The sequence below is a fragment of the Capricornis sumatraensis genome, chromosome 1 (assembly GCF_032405125.1).
Source record: "Capricornis sumatraensis isolate serow.1 chromosome 1, serow.2, whole genome shotgun sequence".
Classification (NCBI taxonomy): domain Eukaryota; kingdom Metazoa; phylum Chordata; class Mammalia; order Artiodactyla; family Bovidae; genus Capricornis; species Capricornis sumatraensis.
In genome coordinates this window covers 38,444,323-38,471,226 of record NC_091069.1, presented here as the reverse complement: position 1 = coordinate 38,471,226, position 26,904 = coordinate 38,444,323, and the positions used below count along the sequence as shown (strand labels likewise).

General features: G+C 40.3%; 2 protein-coding genes across 3 annotated transcripts in view; both read left to right on the top strand.

Moving 5' to 3' along the window:
• The window catches only part of ANXA4 (annexin A4), a 76,919-nt gene extending 63,078 nt beyond the window's left edge, over positions 1-13,841 (top strand). For both annotated transcript variants that reach the window (XM_068983513.1, XM_068983522.1), the window contains 5 exons: positions 1,084-1,177; positions 6,869-6,964; positions 7,554-7,612; positions 8,615-8,737; positions 12,765-13,841. In XM_068983513.1, coding sequence (XP_068839614.1) covers positions 1,084-1,177; positions 6,869-6,964; positions 7,554-7,612; positions 8,615-8,737; positions 12,765-12,824 — 432 coding nt within the window. In that variant the 3' untranslated portion in view covers positions 12,825-13,841. The remainder of the gene's footprint in view (positions 1-1,083; positions 1,178-6,868; positions 6,965-7,553; positions 7,613-8,614; positions 8,738-12,764) is intronic.
• Positions 13,842-18,998: 5,157 nt separating this feature from the next.
• GMCL1 (germ cell-less 1, spermatogenesis associated) overlaps positions 18,999-26,904 on the top strand; it is a 54,880-nt gene continuing 46,974 nt past the window's right edge. The window contains exon 1 of the mRNA XM_068974977.1: positions 18,999-19,481. Coding sequence (XP_068831078.1) covers positions 19,222-19,481 — 260 coding nt within the window. The 5' untranslated portion in view covers positions 18,999-19,221. The remainder of the gene's footprint in view (positions 19,482-26,904) is intronic.

The window sequence follows — 26,904 nt, the reverse complement described above, 5'->3', positions numbered from 1 at the left end:
CTGGGCTATGAACCGGGCTCACCTCAGCCTTCGAAAGGGTCTCCTACCTGTGGCCTTTTCAGGTGGCGTGGGCTTCCCAGAGCATGGCGGCTGCCTTTCATGAGGGACCACCTAGAAAGCCAGCATTCCATGAGAACCAAAGCTGCCTGACCTCTATGACCTAGCCTCAGAAATCAGTGTCACTGCCGCTGGACTTTATTGGTTGAAGCAGTCACAAGCCTGCTGAGAATCAAATTTGAAAAACACTGAATTAGATAAACCTTTTGTGCCCTCCCAGCTTTAAAATTCCACAGTCCTCTGTATGGGAAAAAGAATCTAGAAAAGAGTGTGTATATGTATAACTGATTCATTTTGCTAAACACCTGAAATTAACACAACATTGTAAATCAACTGTAAAATGATAAAATTCCGTGGTCCTGAGAACTGACTCTTTAATCATGTGGGAGCAGAGAGGGAGGTGAAGAAACAGCTGAGTAGATGGAGATAAGCCCAAGGAGTGACAAAATGTATCAGTGAAGGGTGTTTTGAGAAATTTAACAAGCCAGCTGGTGGTTGTAAATGAACAGTGGGGAGAGAAGCCACGTGCCACTAGAGAGAAGTAAATCACGGGTCATTCTAGAGTGGTGGTGTCCAATAGAACTTTCTCTAATGTTGAAAGTGTTCTACAGCGTCTGTGTCTAGTTTGGGTAGCCACTAGCCACATGTGGCAATTGAGCACTTGGCATGTGGCTAGTATGGCTGGGGGGGTTGAATTTTAAATTTTCTGTAGTTAATTAAAATTCAAATAGCCACGTGTGGTTAGTGGCTACCATATGGAACAGCCCAAGTCTAAGAATTCCTTTTGGTTCTTAAGACAAACCATGAAGTCTGCATGTTTGCTCTGACTCTCCGGGAGATATCAATTAGTCTTATACCTAAGGAAAAATCCTGAGTCATTTCCACTCACTGCCAACACCAATTCTACCTCCATCACCAGGAAAATAAAACTAAGCCAACTCCCGCTCTTTGAAGTTCTGGAAATATTTACAGATGTCCTGGCGCCTTCTCTGTTGTGTTTTAAACTTGTGCTTTGTTTGGCTTCAGGACCTGTATGAGGCTGGAGAGAAGAAATGGGGGACAGATGAGGTGAAATTTCTAACTGTTCTCTGTTCTCGGAATCGAAATCATCTGTTGCATGGTAAGGCACTCGCTTTTTTTTCTAAAGAAACTATTTGAAAGATACTGAAAATGATATTACCCATAACTGATAACTTTTATTCCTTTACTTGGTGCAAAGACCTAATTATACTGAACTGTCTTAAATGTCTTAGCTTGGAAACTGTTGAGTGCAATGATATGCGTGAGAGTCAATTGCTGGAAGATTAATTAAGAGTAATTAGCAGATATGTTCATAGAAGTTTGTCATTCCTGTTTGTAGGAAACTCACTTCCATAGTCAATCTTTTTTTTCTAAAGTAGCTCTATTTAAATTTAGTTATATATGACAAAATCTTTAGTACATCAGCAAGTAGTAAAATAGAAATATTTGTTGACATTTATTCTTATTTAACATCCAAGTTGTAAAAGCTAATAGAAGTAATTTCTTTAGGGGGTATGCTGCAGAAGATGAAGAGTGGATAATTTCAAGTCTTGTTTCCTATGTGTAAAGTTTCCGTTTTGCTTCTGATAGTGCTAGTCTTTGTAATGTACTTTTGAGTTCTTTGGGGAAAAGGCACTATACAGCTGTAGAATATTTGTTGTCTGGTTTTTCTTCCTGTAGACAGTGATAAAGGTTTAGTAAGATATTGCATCTTTTATATAAGCTCTCTAGGTCTTTATGCTGTATCCTAATTTTATAAACTCATCATGCCCTTATAATCACTCACAGTTTACAAAACTGGTGAGAAATTGGAGACGAATGAGTTTGCTAAATTGAAAACTTTAAAAAATAATTGAAAATTACAATATATTTGAAAGTTGCAATTATTTCAGGTATTCCACACTGACAGTAAGTGATTATTCCAGTTATTAAATGTCATGAACTATCATCAGATGCAGGACTTCCCAGGTAGCTCAGAAAGGATCCACCCGCCAGTGCAGGAGACCCAGGTTCAATTCTTGGGTCAGGAAGATGCTCTGGAGAAGGGAATGACAACCCACTCCAGTATTCTTGCCTGGTGAATCTTCACGGACAGAGGAGCCAGGGATGCTACAGTCCGTGGGGTTGCAAAGAGTCAGACACGACTGCGCACACAAGCATCATCAGATCCACCAACTTCTGATTCAGCTCCCTATTCTTTTGCCTTCCCTTGCCTGATTATTAATAAAGCACATCTCCCCCTGGTGATAGTTTTCAGGAACTGCATGTCCTCAGAAGTGGATTTAATGCAAATATTAATATATTTTTAACAATTTTCGCTTCTAGGCACAAGTCAGTGGTGTAACTTGTGCTTGTAAGCCACTGGAAGAAAATCTTTTAAGCATTATTTGAACAAAGAAAACATCGTAGTTTTCTTACCAACCAACAATAGGGAGGATTCATAATAACTAAAATTTTGTTAATTCTCTATCTTCCAGGTGCAGTGCTTAGTATATTATAAGTATTGTTTGTTGCAACATAACAATGAAAGCAGACATTATTTTCTCCATTTTCAGTTCAGTCACTCAGTCATGTCCAGCTCTTTGCGACCCCATGGACTGCAGCATGTCAGGCCTCCCTGTCCATCAACAACTCCCAGAGTTTACTCAAACTCATGCCCACTGAATTGGTGATGCCATCCTCCATCGTCCCCTTCTCCTCCTGCCTTCAGTCTTTCCCAGCATCAGGGTCTTTTCCAATGAGTCCGTTCTTCGCATCAGGTGACCAAAGTATTGGCGTTTCAGCTTCAGCATCAGTTTTTCCAATAAATATTCAGGACTGATTTCCCTGAGGATGGACTGGTTGGATCTCCTTGCAGTCCAAGGGACTCTCAAGAGTCTTCTCCAACACCACAGTTCAGAAGCATCAATTCTTCAGTGCTCAGCTTTCTTTATAGTCCAATTCTCACATCCATACATGACTACTGGAAAACCATAGCCTGACTAGATGGACCTCTATTGGCAAAGTAATGTCTGTGCTTTTTAATATGCTGTCTAGAGAAAGCGTCTTTTAATTTCATGGCTGCAGTCATCATCTGCAGTGATTTTGGAGCCCAAAAAAATAAAGTCTGACACTGTTTCCACTGTTTCCCCATCTATTTGCCATGATCCTCGTTTTCTGAATGTTGAGCTTTAAGCCAACTTTTTCACTCTCCTCTTTCACTTTCATCAAAAGGCTCTTTAGTTCTTCTTCACTTTCTGCCATAAGGGTGACGTTATCTGCCTATCTGAGGTTATTGATATCTCTCCCAGCAGTCTTGATTCCAGCTGTGCTTCCCCCAGCCCAGTGTTTCTCATGATGTACTCTGCATAGAAGTTAAATATGCAGAGTGACAATATATGGCCTTGATGTATTCCTTTTCCTATTTGGAACCAGTCTGTTGTTCCACATCCAGTTCTGTTGCTTCTTGACCTGCATACAGATTTCTCAAGAGGCCGGTCAGGTGATCTGGTATTCCCATCTCTTTAATAATTTTTCACAGTTTATTGCGATCCATACAGTCAAAGGCTTTGGGATAGTCAATAAAGCAGAAATAGATGTTTTTCTGGAACTCTCTTGCTTTTTTGATGATCCAACGGATGTCGGCAATTTGATCTCTGGTTTCTCTAACATCTGGAAGTTCACAGTTCATGTACTGTTGAAGCTTGGCTTGGAGAATTTTGAGCACTACTTTGCTGGCATGTGAAAGAAAGAAAGTGAAAGTCACTCAGTCGTGTCCGACTCTTTGCGACCCCATGGACTATACAGTTTATGTAATCCTCTAGGCCAGAATACTGGAGTGGGTAGCCTTTTCCTTCTCCAGGGGATCTTCCCAACCCAGGCATGATCGAACCCAGGTCTCCCACATCGCAGGTAGATTCTTTACCAGCTGAGCCACAAGGGAAGCTAGCATGTGAAATGAGTGCAATTGGAATGAAAACTGCCCTTTTCCAGTCCTGTGGCCACTACTAAGTTTTCCAAATTTGCTGGCATATTGAGTGCAACACTTTCACAGCATCATCTTTCAGGATTTGAAATAGCTCAACTGGAATTCCATCACCTCCACTAGCTTTGTTCGGAGTGATGCTTCCTAAGGCCCACTTGACTTCACATTCCAGGATGTTTGGCTTTAGGTGATCGATCACACCATCATGATTATCCGGGTCGTGAAGATCTTTTCTGTATTTTCTGTGTATTCTTTGCCACCTCTTCTTAATATCTTCTGCTTCTGTTAGGTCCATACCATTTCTGTCCTTTATTGGTGCCTATCTTTGCAAGAAATGTTCCATTAGTATCTCTAATTTTCTTGAAGAGATCTCTAGTCTTTCCCATTCTGTTTGTTTCCTCTATTTCTTTGCATTGATCACTGAGGAAGGCTTTCTTTTCTCTCCTTGCTGTTCTTTGGAACTCTGCATTCATATGGATATGTCTTTCCTTTTCTACTTTGCCTTTTGCTTCTCTTCTTTTCCCCATTTTAGAGTAGAGAAAACTGAGGCTTAGAAAATGTATCAATTGGATTTTTTAATTCCAAGTGATACACACTAAATAACTACATAGGAAAAGAGGAGACAATATAAAATGGGATAAAAAAGACATGGAAAATGCTAGCAGTTCACTGTACTGAAGAGAGCTGAACAGCTCTAGAAAGACTAGAAATCAAGGCAGTTCTGGGAAATCTCAGTAGAAGGGAGTCATGGATTCATTTCTAAGGCAGAGTTTTCAAAAATCAGGTTTTCATTAAAAATGCTGATTCTTGGATTTCCCTGGTGGTCCAAGAATCTGCCTACCAATGCAGGGGACATGGGTTCCATCTCTGGTCTGGGAAGATTCCACATACCGTAGAGCAACTAAGCCTGTGTGCCACAACTAGTGGGCTGGCACGCCCCAGATCCTGTGCTCCTCGCAACAAGAAAGGCCACCGCAGTGAGGAGTCCGAGCCCTGCAACTAGAGAAGACCTCCCACCCACTGCAACTAGAGAAAGCCCAAGTGCAGCAACCAGAACCCAGGACAGCCAACAATGAGTAAAATAAGATTACAATGCTGATTCTTGAACCCCTACTTCAGATAGGCTGATTTAGAATTTCTGAGAGTGACACCCAAGTAGTTTAACGGGTTTCCCAGGTGATGCTTACATTCTCTGAGGTTAAAAATTACTGTGCCTTTAGCCATCCTCATGGTCTGCTCAGTCAGAAAATTTCCAGGAGAGTAAGGCTGATTGGTCCTAGTTGAATGAACTGCTCACTCAGTTGTTAGACCTTATGGTATATGTTCAGTAAAAGGAGTGTCCCTGGTTTGACAGTCCTGTGAGAATCACTGATGGAGTTGTGGGATAGCATTCCAGAGAAAGCAGTGTTAAGAAGATAAAACAGACGCACACTCTAAGTAGGCTCCAAAGGAGACAGCAAGAGAGGAAAATATGTATATAACATTTTAAAGTGTTTGTGTGTGCTTAGTTGCTCAGTTGTGTCTGGCTCTTTGCAACCCCCATGGACTGCAGTCCACCAGGCGCCTCTGTCCATGGGATTTTCCTGGCAAGAATACTGGAGTGGGTTGCCATTTCCTCCTCCAGGGAATCTTCCCTACTCAGGGATCAAACTCACCTCTTATGCATTGGTAGTTGGATTCTTTACCACTGAGCCACATGGGAAGACCCTTAACATTTTAAAATATTTGTTAAGAAAGGGGAGAATTTTTAGTTATGTTAAAGTCTATTAAAAGATGCAACCAGATATTCTCAAATGCGACCAAGTTTAGAAAAGGTTGAATTGCTCTAATTTTTTTAAAAAATATAATTGATTTACAATGTTGTGTTACTTTCCACTATACAGCAGTGATTCAGTTATGTGTATGTGTACACATATATATATTCTTCTTCAGATTCTTTTCCTTCATAGGTTATTACAAGATATCAAATATAGTTCCCTATGCTCTACAATAGGATACTATTGTTTATCTATGTTATATATAGTAGTTTTTATCTACTAATCCAAAACTCCTAATTTTTCCCTTCCCTGCATTTTCCTTTTGGTAATCATAAGTTTGTTTTCTATATCTTTGAACCTGCATCTGTTATATAAATAAGTTTATTTGTATCATTTTTTTAGATTCCACTTATACATATTTTTTTTCTCTGACTTCACTTAGTATGATAATCTCTATGTCCATCCATATTACTGCAGATGGCATTATTTCATTCTTTTTGATGGCTGAGTAATATTCTATTGTGTGTGTGTGTGTGTGTGTGTGTGTGTGTGTGTGTGTGTGTGTATTTATATATATCACATCTTCTTTATCCATTTACTTGTTGATGAACATTCAGGTGCTTCCATGTCTTGATGTAAATAGGAATTCCTCTAGTTTTGATGAGCTGAAAGGAAGATGAATATACAGGTGATTGCCAAGGCAAAAATTAAAGAATAAATTAAAGATACATTCTGCTTATTAAAGAAACAATGAGAAAAGAAAGTGTATCTTTCCAGATACACTCCAGTCATGAATCTCCACTTTATTTGGTGAAAACAGATTCCCACAGAAGGGAAATGACTTGCCTTATGTCTTCCAAGATTCACGACATTCCTTCCACATCTCCTCTGGCCCATTCCACTTGTCATAGGCACCCTGGTTCTCACCCACGTTGCTAACTAGTTTCCTCTTGAAAAATGCCAGAGAATAACCAGTAAAGTCTAGTTAAAAATGCTCTTTCTTTTAAACATTTTAGTTTGCTCTATTCTTTTTTTATTTTTTATAATTTCATTTTGTTATCGTTTGTAGTGTTTGATGAATACAGAAGGATAACACAAAAGGATATTGAACAGAGTATTAAATCTGAAACATCTGGCAGCTTTGAAGATGCTCTGCTGGCCATAGGTAAGCTGATAGGAAATGGGGCGTGTAGAAACAAATGTTTACAGGCTTTCCTCCTTGTTCTCAATTTGTCATCATGGGTTGTAGAAATTTTTTTTCAGGGATAAAAATTTTTTTAAAGCACTCATGATATGCGAGCCAGAATTTTAAGTGAGAAATACTATATACAGCCTGATTGTTGTTGTACCATGTGGCTTTATATATTTTTATATCCTTTGTGCCTTTATATCTCAATACATGGAAAGGTTAATCCTATACTAACTGCTTCTTGCAAGTCTGTGAATGGTTACAACTAATAACTATTTCATATGGTGCAGATAACAATAATCTGTTTGAAATTTTTTGGTGCCTTTGCTTTAATGGCCTTTATTAAGTATTTCTTCAGGAACTTGACAATAAATTGAGGGTACTTTCCACCTGTGAAAATGCATTTAGCATATTCGATGCTCATAAAACATTGTTGGCTACATTTTTCCAACAAAACCATCAAGAGATACTATTTCAGACCTTGTAGAAACAATGAGAACAACTGTCACTTTTTTCTCGTAGATTTTATCTGTAATTTTTTTCACTTTTTTTATTCTCTTGACAGTAAAGTGCATGAGGAACAAATCTGCATATTTTGCTGAAAGGCTTTATAAATCCATGAAGGTAAATGGCCTTGTTGTTGGCGTCTGAATGGCTCTGAGGGTCTTATATGTCCACCTTCATATGCTTATTTACATACCCCACACAAAGTAGCCAAAATCAGCTTGAGCTATTCAGTTAAATTCTTCAAATACTTCACTGAGTGCTTGCTAATAATAATGCTAGATAATATGTATTGAGTACTTATATAATGTGTGATCACTCTTCCTAATGCTCTATATGTATAATTTTATCCCCATAACAGCTCTGTGGGGCACGTACCATTACCAACTTCCATTTTATAGATGAGAAAACTGAGGCATAAAGAGGCTAAGCAATTTTCTCAGGGTCCTAATGGACAGGAATGCCAACCCTGGCAGACAAGCTTCAGAGCCCCAATGCCTAACCATGAATGGTACTCTGTGCAAGCACTCTTGCTGAGGGGCAAGAGAGATCAAAATCTGTCCTTGCTCTCAGAAAACTTCTAGCTTTAACAGGAAGGCAGGTATGTGCAAAACACCGTAAGAACAAAACAGAATGTAAGACAGTCACTGAGGATCCAAATATCATAATAAGGACACAAAGGAAAGGGTATTTTAAAAAAATATTTGTTTGGGGGTGAGGATCAAAAATGAATTTATAAGGAACTGGTTATTTAAGCAGAGCCTTAAAGGAAGTTTTACATCAGAGGATTTTACATGGTAGGAAGGATGATGAAGCTGTGAAGGGAAGGATGACATGGTGGGTGGATCACTGTAGGTGAGGCAGGCGGGCTGGAGAACACAGGGTATGTCTCTAGAAGGGCAGAGGGTGGTCTCCTCTGGTTGGCACACAGAGGGTTGAAAAAATAAGTTGGAGAAAGCCTTGAGCTCTGTGAGGAGAAGCCACATTCCACAGGCCCCTAAGGTTGTAGTCCAAAGGACGTCAATGGAAGACTGATACATAGTCTTGCCTTGATAGACTAATGAAGGGCCCTGTCTGAAAACCAGCTCAGCTCTCTATGCAGGGATCTGGTTTCTTCCTTAGGGCTTGGGCACCGATGACGACACCCTTATTAGAGTGATGGTTTCTCGAGCGGAGATTGACATGTTGGACATCCGGGCAAACTTCAAGAGACTCTATGGAAAGTCTCTATACTCCTTCATCAAGGTGGGTCATGGGAGCCAGGGGAAAATGCTGATGAAAGGAGCAGGTTCTGACCTAGGTATTTAGACACTTCCTATCATCTCCTTCTTGTCAGATATCCTTCCTTTTAAAGATGGTACTCTCAAATATTTCCAGTCTCTCTCCTTTCACATGGATGTGAATCTTTCTGCCTGGTTAGAAACTGAAAATATCTGCCTTCTAAATATAGTAATTATTTCATGTGGATCCCAGACAGAGAAAGATTATATTTTAATGAATGGTCTTAAGAGCACAATTTCCATTTCTACCTGCTTACAATAAAAGGTAAGCTACTGAATCAGTCATCCAGAACCTCATCCTGGGCCAGCTGAGGTCTGCTGAAAATATGGGAAAACATGACGGTTATCCTGGATTGCTGTTCTTTACCTGGCACCAGACTTCTCGTCCTAACATGGCGTGGGGAGTAATGAGAAATGATTGACATTTCTCAAAACCCCTCATTACTGGGATTTTGCCTTTGAGGAAACCAGAAGGAATATGAAATATGAAACCAAGACTCATGTCCCTAGAAGCTGGTGTTGCCAGCACAGTAAATGTCAAGTCAGGATTTGATCTGTGAATTAAATATTCTGAATCCTACTCATAGCTTGGAGAGGTGTAGCTACTGGGTGATTTGAACTGCAGAGTTTCTAACTATGTCTACAAGGCATTTAGAAACTTGTTTCTACTTCTGTACAATCTGTGAGGTCATTTTATTTTGCAGTGCTGAAATTTAGTTAGCTGTAAGTAAAACAATTGTAAGATTCAAAGATGACCGTAAATGAAGCTATGGGAAAATATTTGTAACATATAATATAGGGTTAATATCCCTATCTGAAGAGCTTGTACAAATTACTAAGAAAAAGGAAAAAAAATCCAAAAGGAAAACTTGGACAAAAAGAAAACATGAGCTCTATGAAAGATGAAACACAAAATGGACACTATTATGGACAATGTTTCATTTCACTAATACGTAATAGATTACAAATAAGAACGGATCATCATTTTTCACTAAATACCTTAACAAAGTTTAAAGAGATCATAACCAGCTTTGAGAAAGGCTTGGGGAAAACTCACCATCTATTACGGAAGCACTGTAAACTAGTCTAACTTTCCTAGGAGGCAATTTGGCAACAAATGTTTAAAAAATAAACTATACCTCTTATTTAGCTATTGTTAGTGTTTAAGAGGGAGAAGGCAATGGCACCCCACTCCAGGACTCTTGCCTGGAAAATCCCATGGATGGAGGAGGCTGGAAGGCTGCAGTCCATGGGGTCACTAAGAGTTGGACACGACTGAGCAACTTCACTTTCACTTTTCACTTTCATGCATTGGAGAAAGAAATGGCAACCCACTCCAGTGTTCTTGCCTGGAGAATCCCAGGGACGGGGGAGCCTGGTGGGCTGCTGTCTGTGGGGTCGCACAGAGTCGGACACGACTGAAGCGACTTAGCAGCAGCAGCAGCAGCAGCAGTGTTTAAGAATTTCTTTAGGGGAAATAATAAGATAAAGGTGCCCTAATGCACAGAGTGGGAGAAAATATTTACAAATCATATCTAATAAGAGTTTACTATCCAGAATATATAAAGAACTCCTACAACTCAATAACAAAGAGACAAACAATCCAATTAAAAAATCACAGAGGGTTTGAATATCTTCATACCTACTAAGATGGCTATAATTAAAACAAAAATGAAAAATAACAAATGTTGGTGACATCGTGGACAAATTGGAACCTTGTGTATTGCTGGAGTGAATGTAAAACGGTGCAGCCACTGTGGAAAACAGTTTGGTACTTCCTCAAGTAATTAAACATAGAATTACCACATGACCCAGCAATTCCACTCCCAAGTATATATACTCAAAAGAAATGAAAACGAGGTTGTACACCAATGTAAACATTACTCATGATAACCAAAAAGTGAAAACAACCCAAGGGTCCATTAACAGATGAATGTTTACAATGTGGTAGATACATACATAAAATGAATGAAGTTTCTGACACATGGATGAGCTCTGGAAACATGCTAAGTGAAATAAACCAGACACAAAAGGACAAATACTGTATATGATTCTACTTACATGAAATATTTAGACTAGGTAAATTCATAGTGACAGAAGGTACACTAGAGGTTATAAGAGGCTGGAGGAAGAGGGGAACAGGAAATTCTTGCTTAGTGGTTACAGAGTTTATTACATATTATTTTCATTTTTATTAACTAATAGGGGATGACTCAAATTATGGAAATTCCATACAATGAAATACTACACAGACCCTAAAATGATGGGGTAAAAAATATTGACTTGGGAAAACAGCTCAACAAATATATTTACATTATGTGTTTGTATATGTATAAATATGCAAATATATGTGTTTACACACACTCATATCATACAACACTGGAAAGTCTAAAAATAAAGACTAGATGGCCCATTCAATAACAATTGCCAAAAGGAGCAGGTTAGAAATAGAAAATATGTAAATAATTTAAAAAAAGACAGAAATGAGGTTAAAAACATAAGTTATGATAATAAATAAACTCCCAGATTAGGTAAAAATACAAAATCCTACTGCATGCTGTTTATAAAGAACAGCAGAAATACAGTGATATGTAAGAAGCTTAAAAAAAAAAAAAGCCAGGGAAAAGAATATTAGACAAATAAAAGGAAAGCAGGGGTTATACTATAAGTAAAAAGAATTCAGGACTTCCCTGGGAGTCCAGTGGCTGACTCTGGGCTCCCGGTGCAAGGAGCACAAACTCAGTCCCTAGTTGGGATCCCTCATGTTGTGCAGCATGGCCAGAAAGAAAAAAAAAAGAATTTAAGGGGGAAAAGTATTAAACAGAAAAAGTGGATCACTGTATATTGATAAAAACTACACATTACAACCAAAATTAAATTACCATGAAACTTTAGGTGCCAAACAGTATTGCGTTCAAATATACAAATAAGAAACTTGAGACTTCAGAAGAAGATGTTGATGGGGATACTTTGCTGGATACGTTTAACAAACACATCCTTATCTTTTGACAGATCAATGAGGCAAAGTATCAACAAGAGTATATTAAGGTTTAAATAATAAACATTAAACTTTGAATCCAATCCCATCTTTTCTAGTCACCCATGAAGCACTAACAAAAACTGATCTATTATTTAGACCATGAAAAATTCTACATAAAAAATTATTTCTTCTTTCTAGAAGGCTATTTTGCAAACCATATTAAAGGAAAATGCACGATCATTAATCTGGCAATTCCCATTTTATGAAAAGTTATTCTGAATAAAGTATTAAGAAAATGTACAAAAATGTCTGTTTATTACAGCAGTGTTTTTAATAGTGAAAAATTGGAAGCAACATAAATACCCAATGCTGCTGCTGCTGCTGCTAAGTCGCTTCAGTCGTGTCCGACTCTATGTGACCCCATAGACGGCAGCCCACCAGGCTCCCCCATCCCTGGGATTCTCCAGGCAAGAACACTGGAGTGGGCTGCCATTTCCTTTTCCAATGGATGAAAGTGAAAAGAGAAAGTGAAGTCACTCAGTCAATGGGGGGAGATCAAATAAATTATTTTACCTATGTAAAATGGAACACTCTGTAACCATTAAGGAATGATGTTGTGGAGGAATATTTAATAATGGGAAATCAGCAATATTAAGTGAAAAAGCAGAATACAGACAAATACTACAATCTCATCATGTAGGAATCTAGATGCATAGAAAAAAGTCAGGAAGGATATACAAAAACTAAAATGCTAGGCATAGTAATCTCTAGATGTTGGAATTATGGATGATTTTTATATTCTTTTATGTCTTTATTTTCTACATTGAACAAGTGTTCTTTTGTAATAAAAAATAACAAATATCATTAAAAAAAAAAACCCCTCTCCTAGAAAAATCCAGGCAAGACCGGAAAAGTTAACCTAGGTGACTTTGAGCTGTATATTCTATTTTGAAGCCTGTTTCTCTGACGGTAACTCTGCTTTTCTTCCCCACCCCACCCCCAACTCCACCAGGGTGACACATCTGGAGACTACAGGAAGGTGCTGCTCATTCTCTGTGGAGGAGATGATTAAAATAAAATCCAGAAAGCCCAGGAAGATTCCCTACACTTTGAATTCTTTTTAACTTAATTTTTCTACACTGCTATTAGCATTATCTCAGAATGCTTATTTCCAATTAAAACGCCTACAGATGCCTCCTAGGATATAGCCTGTATTATTATTCATCTATAATTACCCACTATGATGCTTTAAAGCTGTACTTGCATTTCAAAGCTCATAAAACCTAAAAGGACATTTCAAATTAGAAATAAGAATGTGCTCCATGTTTTCAACAGATCTCTCCCTGTTTGTGTTTCACAGAAATTGGGATATATGGCATTATTTCATATTTTCTTTTTGGAGAAAACTATTGAAGTGGAAGACTGGAAGACTGTTCTAAAATCTCTTTTATTCCCTCATTCTATTATTAAGAGTGGCTAGTCATTTCTTGATTTGAAATTGTCAGCGTCTAGTTAGTAAGAGTAGCTATCCATTTTTCTATTTTACATAGTCATTGTTTGAAAGCATCTACACATCTGCTTTGTTTAGGTTTTCATATAAAGTGCTAGTTGATCTTAGTACTAAGTTCAGCATTGGAGACTCCCTCCATCACATCTTAGGTTAAGGTCAGTTAGACTCTCCAGGTTGAAGTATAACAAACTCACTGACTTGTCTGAACAAATTCAACTCTGTGGTTATACAGATCATATATGTCTGACTATCAAACATAAATGCTGAACATTCCACAATATCAGGGTTAATAATAATATAATAATAATAATGGTCTTAAGCCAACTTGAAGATGAATGTGAAAAAATTAAGTGTCAAACTGCATATTCTGGTGATGGCGTAGTGCTCTGAATTTAAAAATTTTTGTGCTAAAAATAATTTTTAAATCATTTTAATTTTGTTGATTTGAATACTTGCATTTTGTTGATTTACACTTGCACTGTGCCTTTCAACTCTAGAATTATTATAAAGGTGTACTTGGATTTAATTTAAAAGTTCAGTTTGCATACAACACAGAAAAATAATTCCAATAAAATATGGTGTCTTTCAAATGAGGTATATGTTTTCTCTGTTTGACTTTTCTGCTTTTGAGTTTTTTCATCCTGGATTCTGAAGTGAGATCTTTTTGAAGGATTTATGTGACTCAATTTCTATTAGAAAGTACAGCATTAAGAAAAATAACATATTTACCCTTACAGCTGTAAAACTAATGTTAACATATACCAAACTCTACTTAATGATAGAAAATAGTATATTTAATTTATCTCTAGAAATGAGTGATGATCTCAGTTCTACTAAGTAGAACCTTCATATTAAATAAGAACATTTGTCTTCTTTGTTCATTCTGTAATATTTATTGTATTTTGATGGGTGAAATATAGGGATTTGTTTCTTCTTGCCTACTGCAAGTGCTTGACTATTGGTGAAAGCTATTTACGTGAATATTTAGTCGTTGCAGTTAATTATAGGAAGTAGTACTGCTGCTTCAATACCTACCTAGCAGAGCATGCAATCTCCAGGTCAACTTTATTTAGCTTTGGAAGCACTCCAAATTTTTGGTGATTTTATCTTTAAATTACATTGTTGGCCAAAAGAGTTCATTCAGGTTTTCCCATAAGGTGTTACAGAAATACTTGAATGGACTTTTGGCCAACCCAATATATGACTTAGCCAGAATTTTAAAACAAATTGTATATGTTGATGGGAAGCTTTCTAGAGAGGCGGTAAAGCCACCCTGGGGGGAATGATTGTTAAGTTGAATAAGCACGACTTTGTAATATGCTTAGGAAGCAACTTAGTTTTTTTCTCCCACTATCCATTTACATTTATTCATTGGGTCTAGTTCTTCTCCTGTCTTTAGATGAAAATTCTAGATAGAGGATAGGGTCATGACTTTTCTGGTCATTCTTAGGTTTTAAAAAGTCCTACTGTGCAGGTCATAAAATAATGTCATTTCAGTAATGAATGTTTTCAGTTAAAATTCCAAACTTCATTTACAGTTGAGGCTTCTCCCCTTGTTCAGCTCTGGTTTACTGCCAGCAGGAAGCTGGCATTTGGAGACAGTGATCTGGTGGGCTTCTTTTTTCACCTTGGCTTCCTTCTAGACCTCCCCTTCCCAACCTAGCAGGAAGGAGGAGAGTAAATGGGAACAGGAAACTTTTTACCTACTAGTGCTGTGATGGTAGATGATCAGTGCTGTGTGATGCTATCAGATGTTTAAAGCTAATTCTTAAACACAATCCTAAGTTCCTTTACAACTCCATCATCAATAAACTACTCATCTTTGGTTCCTTTGGCAAAGCAAATGCAGTTCTCCTTTTTCAGCCCCTAGAATCTCAGGCTCTGTGCTAAAGTCAGTCATGCCACCCAGTCCTTTGAGACAGGATCTAACATGATCCTACACTTGCTGTCTTACAGTGGCCCACAACTGTTCACGTGTATCCTTTTGTACTGACAAAAGGTATTCTGGAGGTGCAGCAGGGGATCTGCTCCTCCCTTCTCCATTTCCCTTCTAAACTATCTCAGCCAGCCTCTCTCAGTTCATATTTCTGAATGAGTACACTGGGACCCTAAGGTACATATACCAGTGATGGGAGTATAAACTAATGCAATCATTTCAGAGAGCAATTTGGCAATAGATAATAAAGTTCCCAGCAAATTCACTTCTGGGGATCTATTTAGGGAATCTCTGCACATGGTATTCACTGTTGCTTTTATGTGCATTAAAGTAGAAACAACCTAACTCCTTCAGTAAAGGAAAAGATAAAGAAATTTTGGGTTAGTCACACAATGAATAGTGAAAATTAACTAGAGATTGGTCAACTGATTAAGTCTCAAAAGTATAATTTTGAGAGAGAAGAAAGGTGCAGAATGATAGGTATGAATGATTCCATTAAATTACATGTCTAAATGTGCAAAAGAAAATATATTGCTACAGGTACACATATTAAAACATGCATGGGAATAATGATCTAACCATTCTGAGGATAGTGTAGAGGGAAAGGGAGTTTCTGCCTATCTGTATTGTTCTACTTGAATGAATCAAAGCTAGTATAATATACTGAAGTTTTTACTGAAATTTAAGTTACATGGACCTATGCGTCCATAGGTATTTATCATATTAAAGTAATTCATTTTAAGTATTCCATTTGTGGTATTTCATTATAAATACTGTCATTATAAGGGCTTCCCTGTGGCTCAGCTGGTAAAGAATTCACCTGCAATGCTGGGGACCTGGGTTTGATCCCTGGGTTGGGAAGAGCCACTGGAGAAGGGAAAGGATACCTGCTCCAGTATTCTGGCCTGAAGAATTCCATGGACTGTATAGTCCATGGGGTCGCAAAGAGTCACACCAGAGCGACTTTCACTGTTATTATAAGCATTTCATTTAAAAACTAGCAGAAGGTAATAAGAAAATAAAAGCTGACTGCCCAGGGTCCATAACAATGGCTATATACTCTAGATATACAACTTTAATTTTTGCTCACATACGTGTAAGTTTTGTTTGGACCTCCAGCAGGCACTTTAAACTGTGACAGACCTGGTATGGAGCCTATTCAGACATCCCACTGCCGCTGGGAGAGAAGAAAAAGAGTCCTGGGAATGACTTGCCGTAATCAGTTAAGACTAGGCTAGAAGTGCCGCTTAACAAACCCAAGGGCTGGGAAGGGACATATGTACACCGATGGTTGATTTATGTTAATATTTGGCAGAAAACAATAAAATTCTGTAAAAATTATCCTTCGATTTAAAAAATTTATTAAAAAATAAAACACACATACATAAAAACTCAAGGGCTTAGCAAAGCTCCACATTCGAGGTCCTCCTCTCTTGGAAAGCCTGAGTAGGGTGTGACCCTAGCACATGGTTGGTCTTCAGTCGCTCAGTCATGTAGGACTCTGCAACCCCAAGCTCCCATATGGTTCAGTTCAGTTGCTCAGTCGTTACCGAGTCTTTGCAACCCCATGAATTGCAGCACGCCAGGCCTCCCTGTCCATCACCAACGCCTGGAGTTCACCCAAACCTGTCCATCGAGTCAGTGATGCCATCCAGCCATCTCATCCTCTGTCGTCCCCTTCTCCTCCTGCCCCCAATCCCTCCCAGCATCTGAGTCTTTTCCAATGAGTCAACTCTTCTCATGAGGTGGCCAAAGTACTGGAGTTTCAGCTTTAGCATCAGTCCTTCCAAAGAACACCCAGGACTGATCTCCTTTAGAATGGACTAGTTGGATCTCCTTGCAGTCCAAGGGACTCTCAAGAGTCTTCTCCAACACCACAGTTCAAAAGCATCAATTCTTCTGCACTCAGCTTTCTTCACAGTCCAACTCTCACATCTATTCATGACCACTGGAAAAACCATAGCTGTCACTAGACGGACCTTTGTTGGAAAAGTAATGTCTCTGCTTTTCAATATGCTGTCTAGGTTGGTCATAACTTTCCTTCCAAAGAGTAAGAGTCTTAATTTCATGGCTGCAATCACCATCTGCAGTGATTTTGGAGCCCAAAAAAACAAAGTCGGAAACTGTTTCCACTGTTTCCCCATCTATTTCCCATGAAGTGACAGGACCAGATGCCATGATCTTAGTTTTCTGAATGTTGAGCTTTAAGCCAGCTTTTTCACTCTCCTCTTTCACTTTCATCAAGAGGCTTTTGAGTTCCTCTTCACCTTCTGCCATAGGGTGGTGTCATCTGCATATCTGAGGTTATTGATATTTCTCCCGGCAATCTTGATTCCAGCTTGTGCTTCTTCCAGCCCAGCGTTCCTCATGATGTACTCTGCATAGAAGTTAAATAAGCAGGGTGACAATATACAGCCTTGTCGTACTCCTTTTCCTATTTGGAACCAGTCTATTGTTCCATATCCAGTTCTAACTGTTGCTTCCTGACCTGCATACAGAGTTCTCAAGAGGCAGGTCAGGTGGTCTGGTATTCCCATCTCTCTCAGAATTTTCCACAATTTATTGTGATCCACACAGTCAAAGGCTTTGGTATAGTCAATAAAGCAGAAATAGATGTTTTTCTGGAACTCTCTTGCTTTTTCCATGATCCAGCAGATGTTGGCAATTTGATCTCTGGTTTCTCTGCCTTTTCTAAAACCAGCTTGAACATCTGGAAGTTCACAGTTCACGTATTGCTGAAGCCTGGCTTGGAGAATTTTGAGCATTACTTTACTAGTGTGTGAGATGAGTGCAACTGTGAGGTAGTTTGAGCATTCTTTGGCATTGCCCTTCTTTGGGATTGGAATGAAAACTGACCTTTTCCAGTCCTGTGGCCACTGCTGAGTTTTCCAAACTTGCTGGCATATTGAGTGCAGCACTTTCACAGCATCATCTTTCAGGATTTGAAACAGCTCAACTGGAATTCCATCACCTCCACTAGCTTTGTTTGTAGTGATGCTTTCTAAGGCCCACTTGACTTCACATTCCAGGATGTCTGGCTCTAGGTGAGTGATCACACCATCATGATTATCTTGGTCGTGAAGATCTTTTTTGTACAGTTCTTCTGTGTATTCTCGCCACCTCTTCTTAATATCTTCCGCTTCTGTTAGGTCCATACCATTTCTGTCCTTTATCGAGCCCATCTTTGCATGAAATGTTCCCTTGGTATCTCTAATTTTCTTGAAGAGATCTCTAGTCTTTCCCATTCTGTTGTTTTCCTCTATTTCTTTGCATTGATCACCGAGGAAGGCTTCTTATCTCTCCTTGCTATTCTCTGGAACTCTGCATTCAGATGCTTATATCTTTCCTTTTCTCCTTTGCTTTTCGCTTCTCTTCTTTTCACAGCTATTTGTAAGGCCTCCCCAGACAGCCATGTTGCTTTTTTGCATTTTTTTCCATGAGCTCCTCCAAAAACGACCACCAAACAGCAATGTCTTTTTTGCCCCGTGCAGATCATCTGGAATTTAGGGAATCTTTGCAGAAAGAACGAATGAGCTAGAATTGCCGGTCTTGCTAACACAAAGATATGTCCAAACTAAAGCTAAAGGGCAGCTCTGCCGGCAACTCAGGATTGTTGGAGAGACCAGTCAAGCTCAGCGTAAACACCGTGGAACAGCACACGCGCGGTCCGGCTCCCGCCCTCAAGCCATTCTGCGCAGGCCCCACCTGTGTCGTACGCGCGCTTTCCCCCGCCCCTTCCGGAGGCTCGCCGTGCGCATGCGCCCTACATTACGCGCTTTGTTGTAAAAGCGACGGGGTGAGGTCTTGCGGTCAGCGCGCGAGGGGCGGCCAGACGCAGCGGGCGGGGCGGAGGATGGAGGCTGTGGCGTCCGCTGCAACGGTCGTGGCTGCAAGTGAGAAGGTGGCGGTGTAGGCAACTCGGGCTCCGTGGAGGCTGGCGGTGGTGCCCGGGCCATGGCGGGAGACCGTCTGTGTTGGGCTCCCTGAGGTGCGCTCCCTGCCGTCTCGGGGAGCTTGTGACCCATGGGCTCGCTGAGCAGCCGGGTGCTGCGCCACCCGGGGCGAGCCCGAGCCCAGCCGGAGCCGGCTTCTGGAGCTGGGGGCTCCGCCCGGAGGCCGGAGACTGGTGGCGACGCGCCCGGCCATGGCTTCTGTTACTGTCCGGGCAGTCACAAGCGCAAGCGGAACAGCGGGACCTTCTGCTACTGTAACCCGGATTCCGAGACCGACGAGGATGAGGAGGAAGGGGACGAGCAGCAGCGGCTTCTCAACACCCCTCGAAGGTACGGGGCGGGGAGGGGGACACGCTCGCACCTGTTGGGCAGCTCCCTCGGCCTGGCCTGGGGATGAGCCCTGGGGGATTCGGGGGCTGCGGCGCTCCCCAGCCTGTGAAGAGCCGGACGAGCTCTTGACGGGGTAGACCTGGGAGCCGGTCCGAGGCGGGCCGGATGGGGTGCACCTGGGGAGACGCCCCGTGGTCTGGCTTGTAAACCGCAGACGCCGCCAGGGTGGTGCTACCCCCCCAAGATGAGACTGAGAAACGCCAAGCCAAGGCTTGCGCCTCGTTAAACCTTAGACAGGGCCAGCCAGCCGGCCTTCCGTAATACACCTTGGTCCTCTCTTGAGTGGGTGGAAGTAGAATTAAGTTGTTTTGCATCCGGCTGCCTTGAATAGTAAGAGACACGTACATTCAGGCCCTGAAATGGGTACCCCTGTTGTCCCACAGCGGAAGGGAAATGGTTACATACAGGAGCTCTTTTTAACTGTAAAGGTGCAATTTATCAGTACTGTGTACATTTGTTATAGCAGCAGAGTCTTTTTAGCGTCTCTAGCACTCAAAGTCGTTGACCGTGGATATGTGTAAGGCAGCTTGCTTAACCTTTTTTTTGGAAGAGTTGAAAAACGGAGTATTTACTTGGGAACTAAAATGTAGTTTGTAAGTTGAATATATTTTCACAAACAGTCTCGTTGCTACCTTTTTTTAAGGCCATCAGTGGGTCACATAGATGTAATTTTTTACGGGAAACTTCAAAAGAGTAAAATTTTATGCTACACAGTACATGTAAAATAAGAGTATCATAATAACCTCTGTAAGTAATTTGATTTCTAAATCTTTTCATACAGTCTTATGTTTATATTTACAAAAATGGACCCCAACTGTCAAACTGTTCAGTTGCCTTTTTGGAGAATTAGTGTAGTATAGTTTTAAGAGCTCAGGTTCTGAGTTCTAGTCTATATTTTGCACTTAATAGCCTTATTTCTTCGTGACTAAAATGGAGATGCTCATACTTTACTTGTAGGACTTGACGGATGTTAGAATGCATACAATGCACAGAGCCTGGTATGGAAGCAGTCAGTAAATATTATGTCTCCCTGATGAATTGGCTCCCCTTATCTTTACAAAATATAAAGACATTTGAAGTGAAGTTGCCCAGTCGTGTCCGACTCTTTGCGACCCCATGGACTAGTAGCCTACCAGGCTCCTTCCTCCATGGGAGTCTCCAGGCAAGAGTACTGGAGTGGGTTGCCATTTCCTTCTCCAGGGGATCTTCCCAACCCAGGGATCAAACCCGGGTCTCCCACATTCCGGGCAGACACTTTAACCTCTGAGCCACCGGGGAATCCATATTATTATAGCCAGTACCAGTTTGTTTTGATTCCCTTTAACCTGTGTCTTAAAGTAGTATTTTGTAGACAGCATTTAGTTGAGTCTTGTTTAAAAAAAAATTCGATAGGATAATCTCTGCCTTTCAATTAATTAGTATTTAGACCACTGTATTTAATGTCACTGTAAAAATATATGGGACTTCCCCGATGGCTCAGATGTAAAGAATCTGCCTGCGATACAGGAGACCTGGGTTCTATCCCAGGGTCAGGAAGATCCCCTGGAGAAGGGAATGGCTACCCACTTCAGTATTCTTGCCTGAGAATTGCATGGACAGAGAAGCCTGGCAGGCTACAGTCCACAGAGTGGAAAGGAATTGGACACGACTAAGCATCTAAGGATTTGCCTGGAAAATCCCATAGACAGAGGAGCCTGGTAGGCTGCAGTCCATGGGGTCGCTAAGAGTCGGAGACGACTGAGTGACTTCACTTTCACTTTTCACTTTCATGCATTGGAGAAGGAAATGGCAACCCACTCCAGTATTCTTGCCTGGAGGATCCCAGGAACGAGGGAGCCTGGTGGGCTGCTGTCTATGGGGTCGCACAGAGTCGGACACAACTGAAGTGACTTAGCAGCAAGCATCTAACACACACAGATAGAAATATATATATTGGGGTCCATTTGAAAGAAATTAAATAGTAATTTGAGTAGAGAAAGTTTAATATAACCATTAAATTATTGAAGTAAAGAGATCTCTGAAAAATACAAGAATAGAGAACATAGGAAGCAGTCACTACTTCTAGGGCTGAGACAGACTATCCAAGGAAGAAACAAGTTTGGAATAGGGCCACCTTTTCCAAGCTGAAATTCAAATGTTAGAGGAGTTGTGGCCCTGTAGATGGTAGAAAAGTTTGCTAAGATGTGGAAGGCTGAGACTGGCTAGCAAGAAACCACCCACTGGCATGCCAACAAAACTAGCTTGAAGGCTGTCTGGCTCACAAAACTGAAAATATTTACCATCTAGACCTTTATAGAAAAAGTTTGCTGACCCCCAAATTACGTGAGTAGAGTGGAATGGAAAATCGAATAAAGCAAATCGTTATTAGAAAGTGTATATCAGAATCTAGTGTGTTATACTAGCATACCAACAGAAGATGCCTAGTTTATTCAGCTCAGTGTGGACAAAGGGTGTAAGAAAATTTTAAGATCAGGAATTTTGTGAGTTGTCGCTAATATGATTCCTGAGGTTGTCTCGTTTGCATTTCTGCCTCAGCCACCACTCCATGAAAAGTTTTGGTCTCCAGGCCCACTTTCTACCTAATACCTTTTGTCAAGCACATGTTTTATATTAACAAGACTTAAAACTCAGCTGTTCTGCAACCACATCTTTAGTTTCTTGTCCATAGAGTGTCTCAAAATTGAAATCTAATGAACAGTTATTTGTTGTTAGAGCTGTGTAAATGTTCACTGCAGAGTCAAGTAGTGTGCTAGGATTATAAATCGTACTTCCTGGGTCCAAAGTCACAACCACTTGTTTTTCTCTTGGGAGAAATCTTCTAACCTCATAATTAAATTCAATCTTTTTTCTTTTTTTTACATTCCACTAAGTGTTTAAATTCGAACCCTGTTTTCATTTGTAGCTTATTAGAACAATACTCTTTCTTTGTGTGTGTGTTGCTTTTTTATTTTCTTAGACTTCTCTGACTGGCTTCCACCCATTGGACAAAAGAATAAAATTCCTTCATCCTGTCTTCAGATTTTTCTCGTTCCAAACACACTTGCATGGAGCCCGTCTTATTTAAACCCAAACCTCCCTCCCGGGTCCCTTCATCCTCCTGTTCCAGTCTGGATTCATTGCCCTGTAGGTCAACACTTATCTTGGGACAGACATTGACCCCGTCTGTAGGATTAGATCCTGTTTTCTGTAGCCTGTGTCTTTTCTGAACTCTTCTGAGGGAACTACATCCTCAAGTATATTTTCCTAAGAAAATTGCTAACGAAGGTAATTTGTGCTTCAGTTCAGTTCAATTCAGTCGCTCAGTTGTGCCTGACTCTTTGCAATCCCATGAATTGCAGCACGCTAGGCCTTGGAGAAGGAAATGGCAACCCACTTCAGTGTTCTTGCCTTGAGAATCCCAGGGACGGGGGAGCCTGGTGGGCTGCCGTCTATGGGGTCGCACAGAGTCGTACACGACTGAAGCGACTTAGCAGCAGCAGCAGCAGCAGGCCTCCCTGTCCATCACCAACTCCCAGAGTTCACTCAAATTCATGTCCATTGAGTCGATGATGCCATCCAGCCGTCTCATTCTCTGTCGTCCCCTTCTCCTCCTGCCCCCAATCCCTCCCAGCATCTGAGTCTTTTCCAATGAGTCAACTCTTCGCATGAGGTGGCCAGAGTTATTGGAGTTTCAGCTTTAGCATCAGTCCTTCCAAAGAACACCCAGGACTGATCTCCTTTAGAATGGACTGGTTGGATCTCCTTGCAGTCCAAGGGACTCTCAAGAGTTTTCTCCCAACACCACAGTTCAAAAGCATCAATTCTTCGGCGCTCAGCCTTCTTTACAGTCCAACTCTCACATCCATATGCGACCACTGGAAAAACCATAGCCTTGGCTAGACAGACCTTTGTTGGCAAAGTAATATCTCTGCTTTTGAATATACTATCTAGGTTGGTCATAACTTTCCTTCCCAGGAGTAAGCGTCTTTTAATTTCATGGCTGCAGTCACCATCTGCAGTGATTTTGGAGCCCCAAAAAATAAAGTCTGACACTGTTTCCATTGTTTCCCCATCTATTTCCCATGAAGGGATGGGACCAGATGCCATGATCTTCGTTTTCTGAATGTTGAGCTTTAAGCCAACTTTTTCACTCTCCTCTTTCACTTTCATCAAGAGGCTTTTGAGTTCCTCTTCACTTTCTGCCATAGGGTGGTGTCGTCTGCATATCTGAGGTTATTGATATTTCTCCCGGCAATCTTGATTCCAGCTTGTGCTTCTTCCAGCCCAGCGTTCCTCATGATGTACTCTGCATATAAGTTAAATAAGCAGGGTGACAATATACAGCCTTGACGTACTCCTTTTTCTATTTGGAACCAGTCTTTTTGTTCCATGTCCAGTTCTAACTGTTGCTTCCTGACTTGCATACAGATTTCTCAAGAGGCAGGTTTGGTGGTCTGGTATTCCCATCTCTTTCAGAATTTTCCAGTTTATTGTGATCCACACAGTCAAAGGCTTTGGCATAGTCAATATAGCAGAAATAGATATTTTTCTGGAACTCTCTTGCTTTTTCAGTGATCCAGCAGATGTTGTGCTTACCCAGTTGCAAATTTAGTCTCTCAGTTTAGTTATCTTTCGACTCCGTGTAGAAGTCTAATCTGAAATAACTTTTTATATCTGATTATATTAATTCATTGTCTTCTAGCCTACTATATTGATGAGAAATATGATACTGGTCTAATTCTCTTTTCTTTTTAGGTGGCTTTTTTTTTTCTCTCTGGTGCTTTTGGAATTTTTTCTTCGGTATTTTGGAATTTAGAAGGTACTTAAGTATAGGTCTTTGAATGGCCTTGGTGCTTGGTGGATCCTTACAGTCTAAAGACTGCTTGGGGGAAACTTTCTTCTGTAATTCCCTTTCTTCTATTATCTTTGTTTTTTCTTTCTTGGACTCCTCTTAACTGGATTTTGAATCTCTTGGACTGTACCTCTTTCTCTTTTTTTTCTTTCTAGGTCTTTTTTGCTTTATGGTCTAGGAAATTTTCCTTAACTTTGTCTTTTTTTTTTTTTAATTTCAGCAACTGTGTTTTTGGTCCTAAGAGCTCTTTTCTCCCTCTTCTTCTGAGTCATCTTTTATCATAGCATCCTATTTTATAAATGTAATAATCTCAACTGTCCTGGCAAATAGATGGGGAAACAATAGACACAGTGACAGACTTTATTTTCTTGGGCTCCAAAATCACTGCAGATGGTGTCTGCAGCCATGAAACTAAAAGATACTTGCTCCTTGGAAGAAAAGCTATGACAGACCTAGACCGTGTATTAAAAAGCAGAGACATTACTTTGCCGACAAAGGTCCATCTAGTCAAAGCTATGGTTTTTTCAGTAGTCATGTATGGATGTGAGAGTTGGACCATAAAGAAATCTGAGTGCCAAAGAACTGATGCTTTCGAAATGTGGTACTGAAACAAGCTCCAGTACTTTGGCCACCTGACGCGAAGAGCCGACTCATTAGAAAAGACCTTGTTGCTGGGAAAGATTGAAGGCAGGAGGAGAAGGGGTCGACAGAAGACGAGATGGTTGGATGGCATCACCGATGTGATGGACATGAGTTTGAGCAAGCTCTGGAAGATGATGAAGGACAAGGAAGCCTGGCGTGCTACAGTCCTTGGGTTTCAAAGAGTTGGACTTGACTGAGCAACTGAATAACAACAAAAAATCTCAACTCTGTAGGTGTGCTAGTTATAATTAGAGTGTTGGGATTTTTTTTTTTTAAGTTCTCTTTTCCCTGAATTATACATTTCCTCTAATGCCAAATTCTCTCTTTTTAAAAATAGTCTTTAATACTCCTAACTTCCTTATGTTGGGAAATCCCTGATTGTCTGCCTCAGAATGGGTAGCGTGTGTGTGTCTGTGTGTCTGTGTGTGTTTTGAATAAATAGATTTATTACTACTGAGCCTCCCCTTTGAGTAGGAAGACTGTCTACTAAGTTGTATATGATTGTATATGGGTGCGACATGCTCTGTTTTAGAACAGAGATTCCCAAACATTATTGGTTCACAGTACCCTTCGTGTCTCAATAATGTTTTTCTTGGTACCTCTGGCCCTAAAGAAATATTTAATAGTCAGGTTCAAACAAGTAAATAGTGTGGATCACATAGTATCTGAATGATGTTGCTGTGATTTCCTTTAAGTTTGGGATCTTTCACATGCCTCCCTGAGTTTGCTGTGGTGCTCCAGGTGCTTTGGCACACAGTTTGGGAACCAGGATTAAATCCTGGTGAATAGGTTGGTAAGTAACAGGTTACAGATTGCTCAAATGCCAGGATGAAGATAGCTTTGTCTGGGGCTCCCAACACCTACACCAGAGTCTTAATTCTTCCTGATAAATATATTCTGATTCTTTCTAGAAAAACCTTGCATTCTGTTTGCAAGAGTTGTCTGTACTCTGTGTTCATAGTGGTGGAGGTCATTAGGGGAACAAGTTTCCCCATTTTCTGCCTCACTTCAGCCTTGTTTTTCTCTTGAGATCTCATCCTCCCAGCCCCACAGTTCTGAAGGGCTTCAGCCTCCATTCTAGATCCTGATACATTTTGGGCTGTGGCTTTCACTGCTCTTTACCATTTCAGTTTGTTTTCTAACTTCCAGATCCATGGAATTCTCTCATCACGTGATAAGCCCAACCTCACCTTTTTCCTGTTGTGGGTTTATTCCTTTCTGCACTAGAGACTACTTGTCTTATTTATCTCTTACAGTAACCCAGTGAAGTGAATATTTATACCTTTTTTTCACATGTAAGGTAACTGAGCTGCTATAGAGCTGGGACTCAAAGCCAAGTATGTCTACCACCAAAGCATGTGCAATTTTTATTGTCTGTTGAGAAGAGGTATTCAATACACAGATTTAAGATGCTGTCAGAATGATTACTGATTTTTTTTTTACATTTAATAAAAATCATTAATTTTACATTTTCCATTAATCAATGATTAATGGTTTTTTTCTTTGTTTACATTTAAAAGTTTTACTAGGAAAGCTGTCAGGATTGGCCAGGAGTATAAAAAATATTGATCAGCCTCTGCCTAGGGGTTTCCTCACCTACTGGTTGGACTATCTTGATCACAGATTGTCAAAACAAAAATTACATAGTTCTTCCTTTAAATCTTAGGCCCAAATCCAGGATATTTACAGATGCATAATAATATGTGATGCAGTTCTGGTTGAGATTAGATGGGATACCCAGAATTCACTCCTCACTCTCCTTTGTAAACCCTAAGACACACTTCTCCTTTCAGCATAGTTTTGAAAATCTTTGGTCTGAGGCTATAAACCATTTGTCTAATTTAGGGAAAAACACATTTTAAGGAGCTTAAGAATAGTCTGGGGGCTTCC